The sequence below is a fragment of the Hyaena hyaena genome, unplaced genomic scaffold (assembly GCF_003009895.1).
Source record: "Hyaena hyaena isolate Hyena2069 unplaced genomic scaffold, ASM300989v1 scaffold_215, whole genome shotgun sequence".
In the NCBI taxonomy this organism is placed as follows: Eukaryota; Metazoa; Chordata; class Mammalia; order Carnivora; family Hyaenidae; genus Hyaena; species Hyaena hyaena.
The window spans coordinates 255403-283142 of record NW_024080846.1 but is presented as its reverse complement, the minus strand read 5'-3'; the positions used below and the strand labels follow the sequence as shown (position 1 = coordinate 283142).

Sequence of the window (27740 nt, the reverse complement as noted above, 5' to 3'; positions counted from 1 at the left end):
TTGTTAGATCGTCTTTGTGGATAGACCCCTTAATTATGATATAATGCCCTTCTTCATCTTGTGTTACAGTCTTTATTTTAAAATCTAGATTGTTTGATAGAAATATGGCTACTCCAGCTTTCTTTTGCTGACAGTTAGCACAATAGATGGTTCTCCATCTCTTTACTTTCAATCTGAAGGGGACTTTAGGTCTAAAATGGGCCTCTTGTAAACAGTATATAGATGTATCATGTTTTATTATCCATTCTGTTACCCTCTGTCTTTTGATTGGAGCCTTTGGTCCATTGACATTTACAGTGAGTACTGAAAGATATGAATTTATTGCATTATGTTGCTTGTGGAGTTGGAGTTTCTGGTGGTGCTCTTTGGTTCTTTCTAGTCTTTGTTGCTTTGGGTCTTTTTTTTTTTTTTTTTTTTGGTCTTTTCTCCTCTCAAAGAGTCCCCCTTAAAATGTCATTCAGGGCTGGTTTAGTGGTAATGAACTCCTTTAATTTTTGTTTGTCTGGGAAACTTTTTATCTCTCCTATTTTAAATGTCAGCCTTGCTGGATAAAGAATTTTTGTCTGCGTATTTTTCTGATGCTGCACATTGAATACATTCTGTGACTCCTTTGTGGCTTGCCAAGTCTCTGTGGACAGGTCCACTGTGAACTTGATCTGTCTTCCCTTCTAGGTTAAGGACTTCTTATTTCCTTGCTGTTTTCCTGATTCTTTCCTTGCCTGAGTTTTTTTTTTTTTAATGTTTTTATTTATTTCTAGGAGAGAGAGAGACAGCATGAGCAGGGGAGGGTCAGAGAGAGAGGGAGTCACAGACTGAAACAGGCTCCAGGCTCTGAGCTGGCTGTCAGCACAGAGCCCTACGCGGGGCTCGAACCCACGAACCACGAGATCATGACCTAAGCGAAAGTCGGACGCTTAACCGACTAAGCCACCCAGGTGCCCCTCCTTGCCTGAGTATTTTGTAAATTTGACCATGATATGTCTTGTTGATGGTTGGTTTTTGTTGAATTGAATGAGAGTTCTCTGTGCTTCCTGGACTTTAATGTCTATACCTTTCCCCAGGTTAGGAAAGTTTTCTGCTATGATTTGCTCACATAAACCTTCTACCCCTTTTTCTCTCTCTTCATCTTCTGGGACTCCTATGATTCTGATATTATTCCTTTTTAATGAGTCATTGAGTTCTCTAATTCTTATATTGTGCTCTTTTGTCTTAGTCTCCCTCTTTTTTTCTGCTTCATAATTCTCTGTAAGTTTGTCCTCTATATTGCTAATCCTTGCTCTGCTTCATCCATCCTTGCCGCCATGGCATCCATGCAAGATTGCAGCTCAGTTATAGCATTTCTCATTTCATCCTGACTAGCTTTTATTTCGTTTATCTCCGCAGAAAAGGATTCTAATCTATTTTCAACCCCAGATAGTATTCTTATTATCATGATTCTAAATTCTGGTTCAGACATCTTGCATGTATCTGTGTTGATTAATTCACTGAGTTTTGTTTCTTCCTGTTCTTTTGGGGTGGATTCCTTCATTTCATCATTTTGAAGGAAGAAAAAATAAATAAATAAATTTTAAAATATAAAAAACAACACACAAAAATTCAAGTGGAGCATGCTAGCTCCTAGGTGTGTTTTGGTCTAGTTGTTGAAAGAAGCTTGATAGAATAGAGAAAAAAGTGAAAGAAAAGAAAAGGAAAGGAAAACATTTGAAAATTTAAAAAATGGATACAATAAAACAGAATAAAGTGAAATGATGAATAAATAGGATATCAAAACTTTCAAAAAAGTAAAAAATATAGTAGAAGAAATAAAATCTTTTTATAAAAATGGAAAGTAAAAATAAATGTTTTATATTTCTGTATTCAAACATAAGAAAACAAAAAGAAAAAAAATTGAATATATGGACCAGTGAACAGAATGAAATACAGTTGAAATTACATCAGATTTTCCCTAGAAGTCAAACTATGAAACACTTTATAATCCATGAACTAACAGGTAGAGAGATTTGTGGTGTTCTTCTAGAGAACGGTTGGCCCAGTTTGGTGGGGTTTGGTGTAGTGGCTCCATTCTCCACTAGATGGCACTGCTTAGTTTACTGGGACCAATCATTGTGGTGCATGTAGGCATGTATGTACATGCATGGGAGGGATGAAAATGGCATCACCCAGCTACCCAGCCTCTAATATCAGAACTCTGTGCTCTCCCCACTGGCCACTGAGCACTCTCCTTTGTTGCTGGCTTCCATCCCCCTGCCTCTACGCTGTCCATAACCAAGCAGTCAGCCTGTTCCTCCCTCCTCAGTTTTATTTGATATCGCTGTATTTTCAAACCCCTTAGTTCTGAGGGTCCTGCGGCTTTAACCTGCTCAGAACCTCTCAGGGAGAGTCTTGGTGAGCAATGGCCAGGTGCTGGCCCATCCCCTGGAACATTTGCACAACCATGCTGCTGCAGATGTCCAGAGACTGTGGCTGGGTTCTGGCCCACCCCAGATAAAGTTTGTGCAATTGTGTAGCAGCTGCGTTTCAGGGGTTATGGTGAATCACAGCACCCATCTGATGCCAGGCTTTATCATTTACATCTTTGTTCTGAAACCAGCGAATGTGGCTGTTTTCAAGGATCCGCTGGGAACCTTGCCTCTGGGGATGCACACAGCCTCTACCAGATATTCTTTCAGCAGGGGACCTCTCCCCATGTGGCCTAAGGACTCCTCAGACCTTGCTGTTTTCTCCCAGGAATTCGTCCTTCCCACCAGAGCTCCACCAGGTATCAACCTGTGGAGTTTCAGACCTTGAGCTCCCCTGTCTATAGTGTCTTAATGGAATTTAAGCCCTCTCCTTTCTCCTTTCTCCCTTTATTGTTCAGTCCACTCTTTCTCTTTCTCTCCAGCTACTTTTGTAGTGCTTTTCCTGTACACTCCCGTCTGTCTCTGCCTTCTCTCCACAAGCAAACATTGCTCCTTACTCTCTGTGGCTTCTCTCTCCCCCAGTTCACCTCTCCATGTCAGGTACCTACTGATTTCTGTGGTTCAAGTTGTGCTGACTATTGTGTTAATCCTCAAATCAGTTTTCTAGGTGTGCAAGATGGTTTGGCGTTGATCTGTCTAGCTGCACTTCAAGGATGAGAGAGGCAACAAAAAAGTTCCATGCTGCTCTGCTATCTTGGCAGATAGCCAAGCCTTGGGAAGCCTTGGGAAGGCTGACTGGCTATAAATCAGAGGTTCCCAAGATTCCCTCACTTAATTTGCTAGAGTGGCTCACAGAACTTGGAGAAGCATTTTGATTACTAGATTACTTTTTTTTTATTATTATAAAAGGATATAATTCAGGTATAGCCAGGTAGAGGAGATGAGTAGGGCAAGATATAGGGAAAGGGTGCAGAACTTCCATGCCACCTCCTGGATGCATGCTGTCCTGAAATCTCTACATGTTTATCAACCTAGAAGTTCTCTGAATCCCATCCTTTTTTTTTTTTTTTAAACAGAGGATTCATTACATAGGCACAATTGACTAAATCACTGACCACTGCATTTGATTCAATGTCTAGCTCTCTTCCCTCCCTGAAGTTTGGCACAGGCTTATGGAATCACATAGATTCCACTGGCAACCAGCTCCCATTCTTAGGCATCTTCAAAACTTACTTAATTCACATAACAAAAGACACTTTTATCTCTCTCAATGAAGGAAATTCCAAGGGTTTTGGGAGCTGTAAGCTAGAGATGGTGAGTGAAGACCAAATACATGAGAGAAATATGTTTTGATCATCTGAATGACTAAATACATATTCTTATAAATCACAATATTGGAAACAATTAAATGATAACTTTTCCCCCTCTTATTCCAATAGCCCTGCAACCCCCCATTCTAGTTTCTGTTTTGATGAATTTGATTACTTTAGATACCTCGTATAAGTGGAGTAATACAGAATTTGTCTTTCACTGATGGCTCATTTTAATCATAATGTCCCCAATGTTCATCCATGTTGTAGCAGGTGATGGGATTGCCTTCTTTTTTAAGATAGAATAGTGTTCTCTTGTATGTATTTACCACATTTTGTTAATGCAGTAATCTGTTGACAGACATTGGGTTGTTTACACCTCTTGGCTCTTGTGAATAATACTTCTGTGATCATAGGTGTGCAAATTTCACTTTGAGACTCTGCTTTTAGTTCTTTTAGATATGTACTCAGAAATGGGACTGCTGGATCATATTGTCATTCTGGGTTTGTTTTGTTTTTTTAAACAACTTCCAATACTGTTTTCCATTTGCAAGTTTTACAATCCTATCAACAATGTTCAAGGGTTGTGATTTTTTTTTTGTAATCCTAATGGGTGCAGTGTGGTATCATTGTGATTTTCATTTGCATTTCTTTTACGACTAGTGATGTTGAGCATCTGTTTGTATTCTTATTGGCCATTTGTATATTTTGAGAAATTTCTATTCAAGTCCTTTTCTCATTTTAAATAAATGATCCAATTTTTAAAATTATTGTTGAATTGTATAAATTCTTTGCATATTCCTAATGTTAGTTTCTTATCAGATATATGATTTACAAGTCTTTTCTCCTATTCTATAGATTACCTTTTCATTGTTGATTGTGTCCTTTGATGCACAAAAGTTTTTAAGTTTGTTGTAGACCCATTTATCTATTTTTATTTTTGTTGCTTGTGCTTTTAGTCCAAGAAATGATTGTGAAGTCCAATGTCAAGAAGCTTTTTCCCTATGTTTGCTTCTAGGAGTTTTATAGTCTTAGGACTTACAGTTAGGTCTTCAAACAATTTTGAGTTAATTTTTGTACCTAAAGGTGTAATTTCATTCTTTTGAATTGGGTAACCAGTTCTTCCAACCTCATTTGCTGATAAGACTTCCCATTGAGTTGTCTTGGTATCCTTGTTATTGATCATCTGACTATATCAGTAACATATTACTGATAGCAATAACTGAATAAATAAATGGGGATAAGAGAAAATTCTTCCTTATAGTGTAATCAATATAGAAGAAATAATGGAGTGAAATAATTATGAATGGGTGCTCAAACTAGTGGGTGAAAGTTTTATGAGGAACCAGATACTTACATAATCTTACAACTATCTCCTCACAAATTACTTATTAATTACAAATGGGAGCATGTGGAAAAACCTGGGAGACAGCAGATTAACCAAGTGATACAAAAGTAACAATACAATATTAGGCAAACTGACAACATGTATTTCCTGAGAAGGACAACATCACTTCTGTGAAGTATTTCAGCATAAAAATACACACATACACACACGCGAGCGTGCACACACACACACACACAGCTTAAAGTTGGTGTGAGAAAGGCTAGGGTAATGCATACCCTGAACATAACACTTTTCCCCCCTATACATTTAAAACATGGAATTAGATCCAGGTTATTAAACTGAGATCTTAGAAACTGAGCGATGTTTTATATTATTTTGAGAGGTAATAGCAAATGGGCAAGGTCAAGGTCTCTGAAACCAAATCTTATAGATTTAAATCCTTGTTTCATCACTTACTAGCCATTTGACTTTGACAAGTTAAATATCTATGCCTCAGTGTCTTCATCTATAAAGTGGTAATAATAATAGTCTCAACCTAATAGGGCTGTTGTGAGAATCTAATGAGTAAATCTATAGAGAGTGTTCAGAATAGAGATGCACACATAGTAAGTACCATAAAGGTGTTTACCATTATTTTATTCATTCATTCATTCATTCATTCATTCAAGAAACCATCAGTTCCTAACATAAGTATCTGATGGCCTCTTGAAATACAAAATCCCTTGGATTAAAAATCAAACAAACAAAACAAACAAAACACAACCCAATCCTGGAGTAAGACAGTTAAGAAGGGTGCTCGTTTGTAACTGCAAATACTTTAGGCTACTTCATGTCACTGAACTTGGAGACAGGAAGAAATGTGCACAATCAGCAATTGAGCCATACTAGCTGGCTCCAGGACACCACTGGAAATGTATTTTCGTTAGAATTTGAGGATCTGTTTCTGAAATTGAAACTAAATTTTCAGGTGAATATTTGAGATATGTAAAATTTTCTTAATGCAAATACTCTGAGCCTCTATAGCTTTAAAAAAAAAACACTTTGTGTGTGTGTGTGTGTGTGTGTGTGTGTGTGTATGTGTGCGTGCATAGAAACCAAACTATTTTATTTGTACTATTATCTCTGTAAATAAATAAAATTATACTAGATGAAAATACAAAAGTAAGCTTGACGATCTATTTGATAATTTTACTTTTTATGAGGAAATAGTTTTAAATGATCATTTGAGTTTTTTAAAATAATCCTAGGTATGCACTTCCAATAAAACATGCCATTGTTTTGAAGGCTACCAGCCTCCAGATTGTGAAATGCGTACTAGAGAAGCTTCTAGTTTGCCTGAGAAACAGGGCAAGTATCTAATATCTTTACATATTCAGTTAATAAATTAACAAAGTGCTTATCTTCACAAAAACGAAGTTAGATTTCTATAATCTAGAAGCCAGTATTTACAGTTAAAAGGTAAATAGGCTTCTTTTTCAAGAAATGAAAACCAAATATGTCTTCTTAATCTTGCTCTTCTAATGTTAACTCTCAATATCATGATTGAAACAGAGTACCTTTTAAAAATTTTATTTGTTGATGTCATTGACTTTTTCCTTTAGGCTGTCTTGTAAATTTGTTGGATAACCTTGCAATTACATGATCCCACTTTATATATTGTTGAAGTTTTGGGGTCCAACTTAGCGTGCTATAGCGAGATTTTGCTATAGCTGATGTATGATGTAGAATACATTGGAATTTTCTAGAACTTGTTTTCGAATCTTTTAGAATGAGAAGTTGTAGAGAGAGTTCTAAGTACTATATAATTCTAGTATTATTTGCCCATGTTTCTTGAATAACAACAAAAATTGGTTTGCTGCAACTTGAAAATAAAAGTAGATGGCTTAAATTTTTTACCCTGATTTTTAATGTGTTTCTATTTTTAGGTTTAATAATGGAAAGAGCTTTTAGGAAGGTTGAAAAGAACCTGTGGCTTATAGGTTTCTACATTGCTTTGCCTGTTCTCATCGTAGCAACCATAATAGCTATTGTTTCATGGAAGAGTTCGAAAAAGTGGCTCACCAAGGAAGAGGAATCCTTGAGTATCGAGTAAATGGAATTTGTGTCCTGAAGTTAAACTTTAGTACCATTTGACTCTAGCCATATATAAGGCAGTATCATGAGCAGCAACTATATTTTACATTTTGCAGGGATTTTGAATACCACATAAATGTCTCATTCAATTGTGTGAGATAGTTTTGAATATACCCATTTTAATGATGCAGAATTTTGGGAGTGTAGTTTAAATAATTTGCCAAAGCCATTGATTGGAAATTGAGAGAAGAAGAACTTGAATATATCCCTATGTATTGCTTTCAAATACTTTAGTGCTTCTCAAATTGTGATCTGTGTTACCTACAGGGGAAGCACCAGAAATATTTATTAGAAATGCAGATTTCTAGTCCCCATTTTTTTTAAATGTTTACTTATTTTTGAGAGGGAGGGAGGGGGAAAGAGAGAGAGAGAAAGAGAGGCTCGAACCCACAGACCATGAGATCATGACCCAAGCTGAAGTCAATCGCCCAACCAACTGAGCCACCCAGGTGCCCCTCCACTTTTTTTATAGATATGTTTCCTCTTCTGATTTTGCTTATGTTTTTTCTTTTTTCCTTTTTATTTTTCACGAGCAGTTTTCTGAGAGGTTTTTCTATTTTATTGGTAATTTGAAAAATCTTTTGGTTTTGTTAAGATCTCTGTATTTCTTTAGTGTTTATTATCCTTAAGTTTTGTTCTTTTCTTCCTTTCTACTCTGTTTATCTTCATTCTGTTTTAATTTTAGCTTTCTTGAGTCTAATGCTTTTTTAAAAATTTTTAATCTTTCTGATTTCCAACATATGCTTTTAAAGCTAAAACTTTCCCCTTTATATATCATTTCATGTACACTCTTCAGTTTTTGTGGTTTTTTTAGGTTTTATTTTTGAGAGAGAGAGTGTAAACAGGGTAGAGGCAGAGAGAGAGGAGATATATTCAGTTTTTAATATATAGTTGACATTCAGGTAAAAAAATTAGAAATTTCCAGTATTATTTCTTTAAATTATGAATAAATTGTAGTCTTTAGCTTCCAATCATAGATTGACTTATATTGCTGAAAAATTATTTTCAATTTTATTACCTTATTGGGAGAGACTTGCATCTATGATTTATTCTTAAATGTTGGAATCAGAAAGTCATTTATGTATAATTGTATGTATGCCTCAATTATTGCAACATGATATGCTTGTTTTTTCATTTCAAAAACAAACTTTTTAATTATGTTGTTTGAAATATTTTTTAAAAATTTTTAATGTTTTATTTATTTCTGAGAGAGAGATAGCATGAGCAGGGGAGGGTCAGAGAGAGAGAGGGAAACACAGAATCTGAAGCAGGCTCCAGGCTTTGAGCTAGCTGTCAGCACTGAGCCCGATTCAGGGCTCGAACCCACGACCGGGAGATCATGACCTGAGCCAAATTGGGACGCTTAACCGACTGACCCACCCAGGCGCCCCTCAAATAATTTTTTTGTGTGTTGGGATTCCCCTGGCCCTGTAAAGTTTTTCAGTTTTTCATGGCTTTCCTTCTGATTGTTGATACTTCTGCTTTTTATATTCTGAGGCAGTGACTAAATGCATAATGTTCAATTTAATTGTGATTTCTTGGCATATTATCTTTTTATCATTAGTAATTTTATCTTAAATTCTATTCTCACTGTTTTATATTGCTATGCTAACGAAATTTATGTATACCTAGTATATCTTTTTTCATCTCTTATTCTCAACTTTTCTTTCTTTTTAGTAGGTATCTTATAAACAGCCTTTATGTGGAATGCAATAGTGGAGTTTGTTATGCTTATATGCTTAATATGTGATGGCATATAATTTAGACTGAAATTAACCATTTTATTTTTTCTTACTTGCCTTTCCCTCAAATCTATTTTCTTTATAGTTTTTTTCTAGTTCTCTTTTCTCTTCTGTTACTTTGCACATTTTACTGTTGTTTTTATTTTTAAATGATTTTCTTTAAATTTTAGTATTTATAATGTTATAAATGTTTAAATTTAATCATTATATGTACTCCTCCGAATAACACAAGGATCTCAGCACTTTAACACTAACCTGTCTTCTTCAATCTGTTTGTAATTGGCTTTTCATCTTCTCCCAAATAAGTGTTATTTTGTTGTTGTTGTTATTGTTATTATTATTATGACGATGATGATTATTATATTGAGTCAGTACTTAATATGATTTCCTGTTGTAGTTCCCAAGTCTTTGCTTACTATTCCTTTATTTCAAACTTTTTGTTTTGAAATAATTAAAGAAATATAAAAAGTAAAAACAGCAGAGTTTCATTTGGGTTTTGGCAATGATAACATCTTAGATTAACATAGTGCATTTTTGCAGCTAGGGAATTGGTTTTGGTACAGTATTATTAGTTAAACTATAGACCTTACTCATATTTACCAACATTTACGTGCACTCAGTCTGAGTCTGTGTGTGTGTGTGTACATAGTATTATGAAATTTAATCATGTCATTTGATACCACAATTATCACCATCCTTTTTTGGAATCCTGCTTTTTTCATGAAAGGTTCAATTTTATTCTTAGGAAGCACATATTTTAGTAGTTATAAGAGTAATGGTCTATGTGTAATAATCTGTTTGACTTACATGCCTGAAAATGCCTTTATTTCATTTTCACTCTTGTATGGGTATAGAATTTTAGGTGTAAGCCCTTTTGTGATATGCCATTTAGTTCCAGAATGTACAGTTGTTGATGAGATGTCTGCTGCTGATTTAATTAATTTATTTTTATCTTATGCTTGAACTGTATTTCTTCTTTAAGTTAGCTTCCCAAGTATTCTTTTGTCTAAAGTCTTATGTTATTAAATTATTACCTGTCTGACGAATTTGTTTTTATTTACCCAGCTCTGAACTCAGCATAATCTTTAGTTATAAAGTTTTTCTTCAATTCTAGACATTTGCAGCCATCTCTTCAATGATTGACTCTTACCCATTCTCTCTTTTATATTTCTGCAAGTCCTATATTTTAGGGTCTTCTAGTCTGACTTCAATGGTGGTGGTGATGATGATGCTTGCTGTCCTTCTCTTCATTCACCTCCTCCTCCTCCCCTTTCTTCTCCATTTTCTTCTTTTCTTTTGACACTAGAATGAAGCTTTTAAAAACTGAGCTGTGATTTATATATAGTAAAATTAATATCTTTAGTGTGTGTAATTCTATGAGTTTAACAATACATATACCAGGACTGCAATAAAATACAGAACATTTCCATTACCCCTCAAATTCCCTCTAACCCCACCTCCAGATCCTGGCACGAACAAATCTGTCTTTTTTGCTGTAGTTTTGCCTATTCCAGAACTTGGTATAAATAGAATCATACAGCATGTAGTCTTTTGAATCTTCCTTCTTTCCCTCAGGATAATGCATTTGAGATTCATCTGTGTTATTATGTGCTTGTTCTTTTTATAAATATACAGATTTATTGAGATATAATTGATATACAGTAAATTGCATATGCTTTAAGTGCATAACCTGGTATGTTTTGTTTTGATAGTTTGAAAAGTAACACTCGTGAAACTCATGAAACCATCACCACAATCAAGGTTATGAAGATATATGTCCTGCCCAAAATCTTACTTGTGTTCCTTGGTAATCTCCACTCCTATCTCTCCCGTCTCCTTTATCCTCAGACTATTGCTGATCTGCTGTCACTATAGTTTAAGTTGCATTTCCTAGAATTTTATATAAATGGAATCCTACAGTATGTGCTCTTTATTTTTGTCTGGTTTATTTCACTCACCATAATTATTTTGCAAGCCATCCATGCTCTGATGTAGATCAGTAGTTCTTTTTTATTGCTGATAGGTATTCAGTTGTGCAAATATAGCATAATTTGTTTATCTATTCATTGGTTGATAGATGTTTGGGTTGTTTCCATATTTTAGCTTATTATAAAGAAAGCCACTATGGACATTTATGTGCAAATCTCTGGGAATATGTGCTTTCTTTCCCTTGGGTTAATACTCAAGAATAAAATGGTAGGGCAATATGGTAGATATATATGACTTCTAAAGAAGAGCTGAGCTGTTTTCCAAAGCAGTTGTACCATCTTATATTCCAGCCACGAATATGTGAGAATTCTAGTTCCTCCACATTCTTGCCAACACTTGTTATGGTAATATATTTATTTTTTTAAAAGAATTTTAGCAATGCTGATAGCGTATAGTGGCATCTCATTGTCGTTTTAATTAACATTTCTCTAATGACTACTGACATTGTCAGTTGTTTCATGTGTTATTTTGTCGTTATCTGTACTTCTTTGGAGAAGTATGTGTGCAAATCTTTTGCCCATTTAAAAATTAAGTAATTTATTAAGTAACTTACAATTTAGAGGTATTTTACTTATTCTTTTTGTGCCTATTGTACATAGGGAATGGGCTCCAGCAACTCAGGCTCCATTCAATTGGTTTTCACAAAATGTACTTCTCTGGATGGAACAGATTGGTGTTTCAGGGGAACCCAAGTACCTGTCTTTTTGGATTCCTTCCTTTTCTGATCATTTCCATTCACGCATTTAGGAAGCTGTCTTGGCTTTTAGAGTGCTTGATATGCTCATTGGGTGCATTGATTCTCTTGGCAGAAATTTTGTCCATAATTGTAGCATGCTAGGTACATTGTAGACACAATTTTGCCATGATAGCATTTATGGGACATTCTTTTTTGAACTGTGCCCATTCCCTTGATGTCCATAAATATCTTAATTATCGATTCACATGTGTGCTAAAGAACAACTCCATGTTTTCTAAAAGGCTTAAAGTATTGCTGGTGCCACTCCTCTTTCCTTTGTATTGGTCATTTTGAAAAACCATGGAAGATGGTGGTTCCAGCTGGAAGGCCCCATTTTTTAATTGGCCTGCTTATTATTCCTGAGTCGTTCAGACCTTGTGGTCATTTTTAAATGAGTTGTTTTCTTATTATTGCATTTTGAGTGTTCTTTACATATTCTGGATATAAGTCTTATTATATATATATGATTTACAAATATGTAGATAGGAGTAATCTAAGTCTTATTTTTTTATCCTTTCAAAGAGCAAACATTTTAACTTTTGATGAAATCCAATTATCAGTTTCTTTTTTTATAGATCATATTTTTGGTTTTGTATCTAGGAAATAGTTGCCTAACTGAAATTCATAAAGGTTTTCTTCTAAAAGTTTTACAGTTTTAGGTTTTGCATTTAGGCCTCTATATGATTTGAATTAATTTTTGTATGGGTTAAAAGATGTGGGTAGAGTGGTTATTTTCTGTATAAGAATATCCAAACAATAGCATTGTTTTTAATGTTTTGTTAAGTGGGATCAAAACAGTCACCCCTACTGAGGCAATACCCTTGTGAATAACTCTACCCAATTCTCCATAATATGATATTTTGAAACTCAGGTGGTGGGAACACAAGCTTTTCCTATCCCTATATGAACACAAAAGATTGCTCAGTTTCAAATAATATTTCTCTGGCTTAGGTAGTTTCCTGATTTGTGTTCAATAATCAGTACTTTGCAGAAGACTCAAGAGGGATCCTCCACAGAACTCAGGAGTTTTCTTTGTGCAGCTCTTTCCCTCTCTGGTATTTTTCCCTGTGAGTTCTAGCTGCCTTGGCCTCCCAAGAACTCCAGTTCTAATAGCTCAACTCAGGGAGATTTCTGGCTTCGTCTGGGTCCCCCTGCTGTGATATAGCCTGGAAACTCTCACCAGACAATAAGAAGGGTCAATCAGTACATCTCACCTTTTTTATTGCCCTCTATCCGAGATCACTATCTTGTGCTGCCTAATATTGAATGTCTGAAAATCACGGTTTCATATATTTTGTCCAGATTTTCAGTTGTGTTAGGCAAGAGGGTAAATTGAGTCTGTTACGCCATTTTGGTCAGAATTGGAAGTATGCCTAACTGTACTTTTATATTTATCTCTACATTTCACATTGTGTTAGATTTTTAAATTTCATTTCACCATTTCTTCTGCCATCACTGTCCTGTTCTGGATTTATAGATTCTATTCTTGCAAAGATCTCTATGAAGATTTTAAATATTATTACATTAAAGTTTTTTTAATCATTTGTGGGTTTTGGTGTGTGAATTCACTGTTTTGCTGTGGCTGTTCACATTAACTCTCAGTGGTTTGTAATTAGACTCTTTTATCTTCAGTGTCTTTTGTTTTCCTATGAAAATTCTGCATGTTCATGTTGAAGATAAACACATGTGGATTGTTTAACTTTTGCTTCTTTTATCAAGCAAAAATAATTGCCTTGCAATTGTTTAAGAATTTGTAGGAATGTGAACTAGGGTCCTAAAATTATACTTTTTGGAAGCTTGAGATTCTTCTTTCAATGATACATTTTTCCCCCATCTTCATATCCTCGTTTCCCTCTAGCATTCCAAAGGCCACTGGTCAGAATTTTTATTATCCCTGTTTCATGGGCGATACGGCTTTTTATGGCTCTCAAGTTTAATTAAGGAACTTATAGTTTTCCTACATGCAAAGGCCTTGAACTCCTTCTAAGAAAGAGCTATTATTAGAAAGAGCTATTAAATCTCTAGCCCCAAAGGTGTTATTACTGATTTAGATAACCTTGAAGTTATTCAGATTTAGCTCCTGTTTACCGTTTGAGCTCTCAGTTTCTTCATTTTTATTAGCACCGGGAGAAGTCTTTTCTTTTTGTTAACTTCAGTTATGTATTAAATGTTTGTGTTATTTTTTTCAGCAATTCCTCTGTTATGAGAAATAGGAGGAAAGGGGAAATTGCCCTGCCAGCTCACTCTGCCAGACTGTCTAGAAGTCAGTATGGGTTTTTTTTTAATTCACAAATGTAACATTTTTTTAAAAATCAATGAATAAAAGTTAAAGGTTGGGCCATGAAGGTCAGAATTAGGCACTCAGGGTCAAATCTGTATTCTGTATTCAGAAGCAATAAGGAAAAAGCAAATCTGTGTCTTTTTGGTAATCTCTTCACTGTGGGATTTGAAATTTGCACTCTTTGTGGATGAGGTACATTGGTATATAGGAATTTTTTTTTTTCTCTTTGTTCAGTGACCTTGAACATTATTTTCTTTCTTGGCAGCTAGTCTTGTAAAAGAGGTAATACTGTTTATAAAATGGCCTGACTTTTATTCGTGTAGTTGGCAAGACTTTCTTAGGACTAACATGAGACATAATTTTCCTTTTTTTTTTTAACGTCCAGCTCAGAAGGCAGCACTCACACATATGCTAGCAGGTAAGTAAATTAGAAGGTATCTTAAAATACATATTGTAAATTAAGAATGAATTAATAATTCATAATTTTTTAGAGATTGTTTGAACAGCTGCAGTTGGTAAAGTAATGCACCGAAAAACAGGCTACTAACATATATAGTAATTTAGTTTCTACTAAATTAGCCTATTATTCATTTAATAAGTATTGCTGGTAGTCGACTCTGAGGAAACAAGGACTAAAATGGCCAACTCTAATAAGAAATAAGATGTACATAATTAGTAAAGAAAAAGGATATATAGTGCCTAGAAATAGCCCAACTTGGGTTGTATTCATGTGTTGCTTGGGTAAATAAGCAAGCAGATACCTGACATTTCATAGGTTGTACATGACAGAGCTTAGGGAAGCTCTGTGGGTTATGGATTGGGAGGAACTAATTATATTGACCTAACTGTGCTGATAGTATTTTGTCCCCATTAGTGTTTCTTACCCATAAATTCAGCCCTCACTGTTGTATAATTGCTATATGAACATTCTATTTGTTAGATTCATATGATATAATTTTTCAATTCCTTTACTCTGAGTCTTTTATTTAAGTTGGTTTCTTAAAAACAACCTGCCAATGGAACTTAAACATATATAGTCTCAAGAGTTTCTCAACAGTTACATTTAATATATTTATATACTTACATGTCTGCTGATGTGTTTAGACTAAATTCTACCGTTTTATTATTTTTTGTTCTACTTACCATACTTTTCCAGTGTTTTATTTTTCTACTTTCTTTTATTCTATTGTGTCAATTGTACTTTCATTGTTTTTTTCTTTCCTTCTATTAATTTAGTCATTATATGTTCTAATTTTATTCTTTTAATGATATTATTTAATGATTGAATTGTATTATTATTTAATTTTTTAGATTAAATGTTAACTTCAGCTATAATGAACATTTACAGTCTTCTAAGAACATACAGATCTTAGCCCATTTAACCCTATACTCTTTTATTCACTTTTCCATATTATTATTTGATATTTAGTTATTCCTGAATTTTAACCTCCTACAAACATCATCATTCTCATTCTCATTATTGTATTTAATCAAAACATACTAGGATTTTACTACATATTTACCACTTTATTTCCTCATTATTCTTTTTTGAGTTTTCCCTCTATCTTTTTATGTTCAATCCCCCTTTTGGTGAAGTATATCTCTTAGAATTTCCATCAGTGAGTTTCTGTGTAGTAAGCTATTCATCTTATCCACCTGAAATTGTCTTTATTTCACTCTTGAATGTGAGTCTATGAAGTGTGAACTTTTAATTTGAGAGTTATTTTGCCTTGGCTATTTGAAGATATGTTAGTGTAGTCTGGCATTTAATACTAGAAGATGATGATAAATCTTCTTTTAATGTGTTTATTTATTCCTTAATGGTTAATAGGAGTTTATCTGTAGTAGGCTTTGTATTTCTATTGCTGTATAAGATATTACCACACCCTAGTGACTTAAAACAAGGGACTTAAACATTTGTTATGTCAAAGTTCTGTAAGTTAGGAATACAGGTGGATTTGGCTGGGTAGTCACAAGGCTGACTTGAAGGACTGAAGGCTGTGTTCCTAGGTCATTCAGGTTGTAAGCAGAATCTAATTTCTTGCAACTATAGGTCTGAGGTACCTATTTCCTTGCTGGCTGGCTGCTAGCCCCTCCTCCCCCATTCCCTAGTCTGCCTGCATTATTTCTCATGTACCTCCCTTTATTTTCAAAGAAAAAGGATATTCAACTTTTCCTCAGGCTTTGACTCTCTCTTACATCCTTCTCTGCTACCAGCAGAATACACTACTTTTTTAAAAAAGTTTATTTGTTTATTTTGAGAGAGAGGGAGACAGAGAGTGCAGGGGATGGGCAGGGAGAAGGAGAGAATCCCAAGCTGTCTCTGCACTGTCACTGCAGAGGCTGATGTGGGACTTGAACCTACAAGCTGTGAGATCATGACCTGAGCCAAAACCATGCGTGAGACGCCACCAAGGGCCCCCAGAATACTCTACTTTTGAAGGACTCATCTGATTGAATCAGACCCACTGAAAATAAACTTTGTATTTTAAGGTCAACTGATTTGGGAAATCTTTTCAGTACTTTGAAGAATGTTTGAATAACCAAGATATGGGGATCTTAGTAAGCCATCTTTAGAATTCTGCCTAACAAAAGCCTCTATGTTTTCTTCTTATCTCTAGACTTGTTATATCATAATATATTCTGTAGAGATTTTTAAAATATTTATTCACTTTTGAGAGACGGAGAGAGACTGAGCATGAGTGGGGGAGGAGCAGAGAGAGAGGGGGAGACACAGAATACGAAGCAGGCTCCAGGCTCTGAGCTGTCAGCACAGAGCCTGATGTGGGGCTCAAACCTACGGACCATGAGATCATGACCAGAGATGACTGAGCCACCCAGGCGCCCCTGTAGACATTTTTTTAAAGCCATAAACCAAATTCAGAATTTTCTATCACTGAGAAGACTCATAACTTTCTTCAAACTTGGAAAAGTCTTAGATGTTTTCTCTTCAAATATTGAGTCTCCATCATTCTAAATCTTCTGTGTCTGAACTCCTTCATGTTTCTTAACTGGTCTTTTATTATATTTCTGTTTATCAAGTGTTCTGGGTGATTTCCCTAAACAATTAAAAAGTCAGTGATTCTTTTTTTTTTTTTTTAGTTCTTTCATTTTTTTGTTTAATGGATTCTCTTTATTGATCTCTATGGAAATCCTAAACATTCTTTTTTTTTAATTCTTTTCTCTGTCTGTGGACATTAACTCTCAGTGGCTTTTTTTCTTTGATTGTAAGGCTGCCTTAAGCACCAATGGTTTGCTCATGAGATTTATGTGTATCCTGCTTTGTAGAATCTTCCTTGTGGAGATTATTTCATGTGTTACTCTCCTAAATCATAAATGCTTACAATTGTTACACCTGGGGATCCAGAATTCATAGGAAGCATGGAGCTGTATCTAAACCTAAAACTGGTAAGGCTTGAGGTTCTTGTTTCTATATTTGATATTTTTTCCATCCACATCCCTAAACCATATGAAGTACTTAGAGTTTCTATGTCTCTAGGTGACCCTTTTCCATCTACACTTTTGAAGCAGTTACCCTGTTGCATCTCAAAGACTAATGGTAGCAGCATTTACTATCCCTCTTTTATGGTGTCCAGGTATAGAGAAGGAGTCAGTTCCAGCTTTCCGGGAGGGCCCAGCTCCTTATTGGCTAATGTGTATGATCAATTCACATACTTCTGGAGTCACTCAGCTTTAGTTCCTATTTACTTTTCATGCTTTCAGTTTTCTCTTTTTTTAATACTATCATGGGAAATTTCCTTTTTAAAAAAAAAAATTTTGGTTACTGTTTTGTGTTGTTACTTTTTCACTATTTCTCTGTGTGTGCTAGAAGGGTGAAACTACCTTGTGAGCCCAGTCTGCCTGATTATCTAGAAGTCAGTGAGGATTTTAAATCATGACCTGTAATGATTTGTTTTTCAGTGGGTAAAACATTAGATTGGAACTTGAAAGCCAGAATCAGGCATTTAAAATCAAGCATATATTCTGTCCTGGAAAATAATAAGGAGAAAACTAATCTGTTCTCTTGCTCCTTTCTTAGAAAAATGAATCTGTTTTTCCTGATTGGGGATTTGATATATTCTTTATAGAGATGATATGTGTGTAAATAAGGATATTATTTATCTGCATAATTAATTTAGTAATCTCTTAAATTATTCATTAGTGCCAATTAGTGGTATAAAAGAGTTAATGCAGGTTACAAAATAGTCTGACATTCATTTGTTATGGAGGCATTTTTTTTTAAGTATTAACTGGAAGCATTATTTTCACTCTCATTTAGATCCATATCAGAAAGCAGCAGCCAAACAGATACAATCAGGTAAGAATATTAGGAGGTGTTTTTTTAAAATAAGAATGTGTTAAAAATGAGATTAACAAATTGATAATCAACAATAAATTGCCAAGTATCAATTGAGCAGTAACAATTGGTAAAGTGCTATACCAAAAAATAACCTGTTAGTATTTGGCAACCTAGTAACTAATGACTATTTGTCTAGAAAAATCAATGTCTTCTTTCTTTGATTTTGTTAATATATGTTGGTGATTTAATTTTGGGAAACAAAGGAATGAATGATTGGTCAAATGTTAATGGAGCTAACTCATAAATGGGGAAGTCTACCTCTGTATTTGGAGATTTTTACAACTAGAATTTAAATGTATATGCTCATGAACAATTGAGTGAATTCTTATCCTGGTCACTTAAGAAAACTTTGCTGAAGAGAAACATTGTAATGAATTTTTTTAAGGTTATTTATTTATTTTAAGAGAGATAGAGATAGCATGAGAAGGGGAGAAGTAGAGATAGAGGGGGAGAGAGAGAATCCCAAGCAGGCTACCCACCAGCAGCACAGAGCCCAACACTGGGGCTCGAACTCACAAAACTGTGAGATCATGACCTGAGCCAAAACCGAGTCGGAGGCTTACCCGATTGAGCCATCCAGGTGCCCCAAGAACAATAATTCTATTGTTGTGTCTGGGTGGCTCAGTCAGTTGAGTGTCTGACTCTTGATTTCAGCTTAGGTCATGATCCCACAGTTTGGGGATTGATCCCTGCATTGGGATCTACACTGAAAGTGCGGAGACTGCTTGGGATTCTCTCTCTCCCTCTATCTCTGCCCCTCCCCTGTTTGCACTCTATCTCTTTCTCTCTCAAAATAAATAAATACACATTTAAAAAAGACACAATAATTCTACATCTTCTGTAGCCTTTCAGTATCACAAAATCGTTTTAATTAGATTTCCATCCATTTCCTGAAGGATGGATATTTCTGTATAATAAAACAATAAGTCTTTAGTTTTCCACATCTGCCATTTTTGAGTTTGGGGTCTTTCTGCAGATACAAAATGTTTAGGAGTTTTCACACCCCTCTCTCTGACTTACAATCTTTATTTACTTGTAAGGAGGTGCTAGTGTTATTCCTTATGTGTTCTTCCAAAGTCCACTGCTATTCCACAACACTGCTAAATCTATAGAGTAAACCTGGTAGGCTGTACCACATTTGTCTTATTCCTGAAGAGACCTTTCTCTTCAATAAGAATGCCTGCCTTTCTTTATCTCTCTTTTCTTATTATAATCTTCTCTTTATAGTGGCACTTTGAAGTCATGAGTTACTATCACCAAACTAAAAAAATTGATTCTCATTTAATAATGATAATACTAATATGTTCCCTCTGTGTCAGGGAGTTAATTTATGGTACTCAAACACAGCAAGTCTCAGGTACTTTTCCTCAACTTGGACATATGTCTTATTATACTGTTATCTCAGAAAATAAAATCCATGATTATCTTTCTCAGCATTGGATAGCCAGCGTGTAGTAGAGTTCTTGGCTTATGCTGAGTGATCAATAAATATTTGTTGAATGAATGAATAAATAATGATTTATTTTAATTTCTCCCTGCTCCTCCTCATGGGTAAACAGAATACCTTACAAATACAAAGATACGTAGACACATACACATACACATCCATATATCTATGGATGTTATAACTGCTCTCATTTCTTCTTCTCTCACGTTATGTCCTAAAAACTTGTCATCATAATTCATCTCTTCTAGGGTCATTATTCACCTACACTGGGTGAGGGATGACAATATTAATTATAGGAAAATTTACATTTCAGTTGTAGTAGTATAATGTAGGATGTTAATCCACTGCTCTAGCCTTTGGGCTTGGTGTGTACTAGAGAAATATTTTTGGGATAATTATTTACTTAAGTTTTAATAATACCACTTGATACCATTGCTTTGCTTTACTAACATAAAATCTACACTACAATTTTCAGATCATTTATTTTTGGAATAATCCTTATCTGGTGGAAAGTTAGTGGGAAAGGTTGTTGAAGTCAAGGAATGCAAAGAGGCGTGAATCCCAGTATAGTTATATTAATGCAACTTTTAGCATTAGTTATTTTTAAATATCTCAATTCAATTAATGCTTCCACTTTTTTCCTAAACAGTAGAAGGATCTTAGATCATTTAATAGCAAACTCCAATTATGAATCTCTCACATATTGTCATTTGACTTCAAGGTTCTTTACTTCCCTTCCATTAGTCATTGTTGTTGTGATTATTATATTTACTGGGATTTAACAACATATTTACCAATTACTTTGTTCACTATTCATTCTTGAACCCATTTTCCCATTTTGATTTCAATTTCCCTTTTCCTGAAATACAATCCTTTTAGTTTCAATTAGTGTTTATGGTTATAAGCGTTTTGTGTTAAATTCCTCAACATGTCTTTTTTTCACACCCACCTTTGAAACAGATCTTAGATGATTATACTCTTCCAGCAGAGAAGACACTTTCCACAACTCTTTTAAAGTGTTCTGTTGTAATGTGACATTTACTGTCATTGATGGGACCTCAGTTGTTAGTCTAATTAATTTCTTTATTACTTTTTGATTAATGTGTGTTTGCTGTAAATGGCTTCTAAGATTTCCTCTCTGTCTTGAGTTTTGTTATTTGATTACGATATGTTCTGATATAATTTGTTTTTATTGATACTCATCTGGAATATAGTCTTTGGATATAAGCACTCAGGTCATTAATTCTATTTTAAAAATTCAGTCATTATCTCTTCAGTTATTGACCCTTCCCCATTCTTTTACTTTCCTCTAAAATGACTAATCTTAAAATGACTATATTAGAGAGAGTCTTTTCACTTTAGCTTCTATGTTTCTTAACTTGACTGTTAATGCACTGTACTTTTTCACCTCTCTATCTGGCATTAATTTCTTCATATGAGCTTCCAAATTACTCATTCTCTAATGTTCATCCTTTATGTGTTTTATTCCCATCTTGATCTCTGTGGAGATCCTAAATATTTCTGTTTAAGTTTTTTATATTTTCCATTAATCTTAATGTGTGAGTTTTTTGTTATGTTCTGCTATGGCTGTGGGGATTTAACACACAGTAGTAATTTGTAATTTAGACTTGTAAACAATGTCATCCTTAGGAGCAATGATTGGTCTTATGGGAATTCTGCATGCTCTAAGTTGTAGACATGCTTTAGAAGAGGGAATGTTTCAGATTTACCTATCTTGGAGCATGAATGTTTCAGTATTTTCTATACTTACTGGTTCAAATTTGTAGGTAGTAGAATTAAGGAACTGAGATCATGTCCCTCTACATAGCACAGGCCTGAGGTTTTACTTCTCTACGTGGTCCTTTTCCATCTACATGGCTCAGCCAACTTACCTGTTGCATTCCCAATGGCCATAACATTTTTATTTGCCCATTTAGGACCACTAGTCTCAAGGTTTATTCTAGCTTTCTAACATCTGTTATAAACAATACCTTCTACTCCTTCCAAGCTACAGTTAGTAAAACCATGTTTCTTAGGGTGTAAATAATTCATATTCCCTTTTGCTTTTGCTCCTGTTTTCCTTTTGAACTTTCGGTTTCTCCTTCCTTTTTTTTTTTACTGAGAGAAGGGAAAGCCTTTTTGGCTGTCAATCTCCAATAGGTATTAAATTTTTGTGCTGTCTTCTTCAGCTTTTCTTTGGAATAGAAAGGGAAAATTTTTCTTGTGGAATAGAAGAGGGAAGTCTTTCCTGTCATTTCATTCTGCTAGATTGCCCAGAAGTAAATAAATGTGAGTTTTAATTTGCAAAATGTGGCAATTTACATATCAATGAATAAAAAAAATCTAACTTGAAGCCTGAGAGCCAAATTTAGGCACTTGTAGTCAAACTTACATATTGTGCTTAGAAGTGGTGAAGAAAAAAAATTCATTTTTGCCATCTTGATACTTTTTCCTACTGGATGTTTTAAATTTTGTATTATATGTTTTACTTGGTATTGGGTAAATAAGAATATTACTTATTTTATATGTCCCAAGTGTTAAAAGAGTTAGTTTTGGTATAAAATGGCTTGAAAGTCATTCTTAATATAGGCAAGTTTCTTAATATTAACCTTTAGAAATTATTTTTATTTTTTATTTTTATTTAGATCCAAGTCAGAAAGTAGTGCTCAAACATATACCAGCAGGTAAGTAACTTAGGAAGTTTCTCTGATAAATAAGTATATTCTGAAAATAAGAATGAACGGAGGCACCTGGGTGACTCAGTTGTTTAAGTGTCCACTCTTGATTTCAGCTCAAGTCGGGAGATTGAACCTGTGCAGGGCCTGCTTGGGATTCTCTCTCAACTCCTCCCCCTGTTCTCTCTGTCTTTCTCTTTCTCTCTTTCAAAATAAATAAATAAACTTTAAAAAAGAAAATAATGAACAAATAATTGCTTAGTTTATGAACTAATAAACTAAGAACAAATAGACAACTAGAACAAATAATGGCTTAATTGGCCACTGTTGATAAAGTACTGTCATAAAAACAATTTATTAGTATTTGCCATTCTAGTTTATTAACTCAGTCTTTTTTTTCAGTTGACTAAATTTTTATTGATTCCATACTCTTTTGATACATAGGGAAAAAACTAGTTAAATCTAATGGGACAAGATATCTATAATAATTTTGTGGAACTAACTGATAAGCAGAGCTTTTTTACATTCTTTATGATGAGGTACACAAAGGAAAAACTACTTTTTTTGTCCAGATTACACTTATATTCACAAACTCAATATAAACAATGGGGTAAATTCCACTTAGAAGGAGTTTATCATAGAGATGGTATCATAAACACACTAAAACTCGTTGTTTCTTACAGCCCCTCAACAGCCCACAGTTGTGTTAACAAAGGTTCTCTGAATTATTCTTAAGTTCTTAGTTTCCCATGCTCCACAGTTGTGGCCTTGTGATCCTTCTAAATTCATCAAATATTTATTGCTCTGCTCACATTTCTTTCTCCTTTGAGTTTTAGTTTTCTTGTATTGTCTGACATTTTTCCTTAAAGTGTCTTCTTTTAGTTACTTTCAATCCACTAGTATTCCAGAATATCCTTTATAGCCATAGGTTAAAATTTCAGGCTGTACCACAACATTTATAGTTTCTATCCTTTCTGATGAATTCACTTCCTCCATTAGGGAAACTATGGAATTTCTATATCCTTTTTTCTCTCTGTTATTTTTGGATATCTCCTAACATAATTACCCTTTTATAGATGTTAATTACATTCTCCCAAGTAAGTATGAAAAAAGGCTAATTTTCTTTATTGTCTCCATTCCCTATTAATAGAATGCTCAAACACTGTAATTCTTCCAAACTTCTGCTTACATAGAAGCATTGCTTTGCTTCTATATATACTCCAAAATCACTTGAGGGTAATGGCCATGTATATTTTGCTAACCAATTTAGAGTTACTACCTAGCAGAGTACATGCTTAATGAATACGTTGTTAATGAGTGGCAGATTATTCTTGAACTTCACATACACACATAATTAATATTATTACTACTCCAATTGTCCCTTCTCTCATTGTTGAATATGAGATTCACATAATCATCCTCTTCTAGAAGTGGTATTCAACTGAAATGAGGGATAGTCAAGGGCATGGTTAACACTACCAAAACAAGAATTATTTTAAATGCTGGAAATCTAATGGGTTGTACATGTCGGTAGACTCACAAGTCTAGATCCCTTTATTGATTTGGGGGAGAACTGACTACAGTTAACCTTTGAACAACATGGATTTGAACCATGCAGATCCACTTATACATGGGCTTTTGATAAACATATAAATATAGTACCATAAATGTATTTTATTTATGATTTTTAATAACCTCTCTTTTCTCCAGTTTACTTTATTATAAAATACAGTATATAATATATATAAGGTAGAAAATGTCTTAATCGACTCTTTATGTTATGTGAAAGGCTTCTAGTCAACAGTAGACTATGAAGTAATTAAATTTGGGGGGAGTCAAAAGTGTTATGTGTGGTCATCGACTCTGGGGGTTGGCAGCCTTAACCCCTTTGTTGTTCAAGGGTCAACTGTATATTAAAAAGCGGTGTTTCACAGTCAGAATACTTGGAAAAATCTGCTTTAAGTTCTGAAGATACAGAATCGCAGAGGTAGGGAAAGGATGGGAAGGGTAAAATTATATCACTTATCACTGAATTATCTCCCTAGTCTTAGCATCTGTATTATTTTCTCTGTCAATAAACCTCATTTAATTTGTCTTCAATTTATTTTTTCCCTAATTCTTTTGATTAAAGGATCAGAAATAAATCTATGAATATAAAAATTAGAAAAACATCCCAAAAATTTGATTTTGACTCTTGGTAATAAGCAGTATAAATGTAGACATTTGGCAGATATTTCTTTTTTACCATCTTTTGAAGGGAAAGAGGAAGAAACTTCCATTAAAAATATAAAATAACTATTGTATTGTATTGTATCAAATTAAAAGTATTATTTCCTTATTTATTTAGATCCAAATCACAGGAAAGCACCCAAACACATAACAGTAGGTAAATACATTAGGAGCTGTCTCTTAAATATGTTTGAAGTTAAAATGAAATTCATAATCTGTAGTATTTATTGGGTAGTTGAATTAGTAAAGTACTACATCAGAAAAAATGTATTAATCTTCTCTACTCTTATTATTAGTCTTTTTTCTTCAGTTCAATAAAGTTCTCTTAAGTCTGTTGGAAACGATCTCTTGTGGTAGAATGAAATTAAAGGGTTGAATCTAATAAGATATCTGATATGTAAATTGTCCTATAAAGTAAATTCATAATCAGGGCCACTTTTTCTGTTAGGCATTGTAGGCACAATATTTAAGTCCTATGAGTTTCCAACTGCCAAAAACAAAACAATTACAACATGAAAAACCAAACAGATTGGCTCAAAGATATGGAAAAAGTAAAATTAATATATATTTCAATTTCCAAAATAATGCAGCTTGACTCATATTCATGAACATTTTATTGTATGAAGGAAAATGTAAGATTTTCTCATTTGCAAATACTTCTGATTAAAAATGAGGCTTCTCCAGAAATCTCATAAAATTGTTGCATAAATTTTACTCACAGCCAAATAATTTACAAGCAAAATTGCAAAACATTTTTTTTAAGTAGGTTCCATGCTCAACCTGGAGCCCAATGTGGAACTTGAACTCATGATCCTGAGATCAAGACCTGAGCTGATATCAAGAGTCAGATGCTTACCCAGCTGAGCCACCCAGGAGCCCCTAGAATACTTTTTTTTTTTGGACATGTGAATTTTTTGCTTAGCAGTATCCCCAGCTCATATATTTTACAGTGGAAGGGAATTTATTGCTCTCAGTACCTTAAGCATGTGTGTCTTTTTCCTCTTCCACAGTAACTAGTAATTCCTTCCGAAAGCAATGGATATCACAGAGTATCTCACTGAGAAATGAAATTTCCACCAATGCTCCCTTGGTCACAGTTGAAGGAAACAATAAATCGAGTGTGGATCTATTTGCATGTGCATCTGTTTTTCTTTCTTCTTTCACCCCTGAGGCTTCAGTTTTGTCATTTTAGGGCTGTTAACTGGAGATACTCATCTCCACTCATGCAATCTCCATCCTAACCAGGTTCCCTGAGCTCTTTTTCCCAGCTCTCCTACCACCCATTCCTGCTTACTTGCCTGGGGCCCCAGATGCTGGGAATCTGTGTCACCCGCTTTCACTCTGGAAGAGCTCTGGGTGGTAGTCCATGTTCCTGCTCCTGGTCCTTCTCACCGGACTTGGCGGAGCTGAGAAGGCTGGCTGTATACAGATCTCAGTAAATCCACATATTTGCCCACCTCACCCTCCCCAAATCCCCAATCCAGGCTTCTGAGGGAAGCTGTGTTTGAGGACTGTACTACTGTCCAGGACTCTTGCTCTGCCCACCACCTTTCCCTTGTCCCTTTGCTAAGTAACCCACAGGGTGAATCCCAGAAGACAGAAAGACCCAGAGAACTTGGGCTTGAGTCTCAGGGACAAAGGGTAACCCCTATCAGAGTTTAGTGGTAAGGCTGATAAATTGAGTTAGGTAAAGTTTCTCTCATTTTCATTTTTTGAAAGTTTTATGAAATTGTTTACTTTTCCAATGAAATATTTGTCAGAATTCACTGGTGAAACGAGTTTGCTTTGTGAGTGATACTTTAATTATGGATTCAATTTCTTTAACAGAGTACTATTCAGATTTTTAATTTATTCTTGCAATAGTTTTTTTCAAATATTGTAAACTTAAAGGAGTTTTTTTTTTTTTTTACAAATAGTTTATTGTCAAATTAGTTTCCACATAACACCCAGTGCTCATCCCCACAAGTGCCCTCCTCCATGCCCCTCCCCCCCTCCCCCCCACATCCATCAGTCCTCAGTTTTTGTCAGCATTCAAGAGTCTCTCATGGTTTGCCTCTCTCCCTTTCCCCCACCATTTTCCCCCTTCTTCTCCCGATTGGTCCTCTGTTAAGTTCCTCCTAGTCCTCCTATACGTGCAAACAATAGAACTCTCCTATGACCCAGCAATAGCACTGCTAGGAATTTACCCAAGGGATACAGAAATGCTGAGGCATAGGAGCACATGGACCCCAATGTTCATAGCAGCACTCTCCCAATAGCTAAAACATGGAAAGAGCCTAAGTGTCCATCAACAGACGAATGGATCAAGAAGATGTGGTTTATCTATACCATGGAATACTACATGGCAATGAGAAACAATGAAATCTGGCTATGTGTAGCTACTTGGATGGACCTTGAGGGTGTTATGCTGAGCGAAATAAGTCAGGCCGAGAAGGATAAACTTAAAGGAGTTTATCCATTTCATTTATTGGTCAATCTTTTCACAAAAAGCTGTTCTTAATAACCTTTTTTAATGTTATTAACCTTTTATGGGATCTTTCTGATCAGGGTTGATAAGTGTTTTCACGTTAACTAAAATTTATTAATTTCTTCAGACCACCTCTTGTCTTTTTTTCTTTTTACTTATTGCATCTCTGTTTTTTGTTTCATTGATTTTTGGCTTTTTAAAATTTGCTCTTTCCTAGCTCTTGGAAGTAGAAGTTTAGATCATTTATTTTAAACGTTTTTCAAATACTTTAAAGGTATAATTTGCTTTATATACTTCTTTAGCTTAATTTCATGAATTGTGATATGTTGTATTTTTGTTATTCTTCAGTTCACAATATTTTCTAATTTTTACTTTGATCTCTGATTTCTAGGTTACTTAGAAGTGTATTGTTTAACTTCTAAATATTTTGATATTTTTAGTTTAATCTTTTCTTATTGATTTATAATTAATTCAGTCATGGGCAGAGAACATACAAACACAACTTCAGTCCTTTGAAATTGTTGTTTTCCTTATGGTCCATACTATGATCTACTTTGGTGAATGCTCCATGTGCACTAAAAATTGGACAATTTGCGATTGTTGAAAAATGTCAATGAAGTCAAG

The 27740-nt window shown here is 34.6% G+C and overlaps 1 protein-coding gene across 4 annotated transcripts in view; it reads left to right on the top strand.

Annotated features, from left to right (window-relative positions):
* Positions 1-25746, top strand: part of ADAM32 (ADAM metallopeptidase domain 32) — a 144279-nt gene extending 118533 nt beyond the window's left edge. The window contains exons 18-24 of one of the 4 annotated variants that reach the window (XM_039242496.1): positions 6305-6404; positions 6983-7145; positions 14324-14356; positions 18218-18256; positions 22391-22429; positions 24768-24806; positions 25660-25746. In XM_039242496.1, the coding sequence (XP_039098427.1) occupies positions 6305-6404; positions 6983-7145; positions 14324-14356; positions 18218-18256; positions 22391-22429; positions 24768-24806; positions 25660-25666 (420 nt within the window). In that variant the 3' untranslated portion in view covers positions 25667-25746. Of the gene's footprint in view, positions 1-6304; positions 6405-6982; positions 7146-14323; positions 14357-18217; positions 18257-22390; positions 22430-24767; positions 24807-25659 lie in introns of those variants that run through there. The other 3 variants (XM_039242497.1, XM_039242499.1, XM_039242498.1) reach the window with 3 other exon arrangements.
* Positions 25747-27740: the final 1994 nt, after the last annotated feature.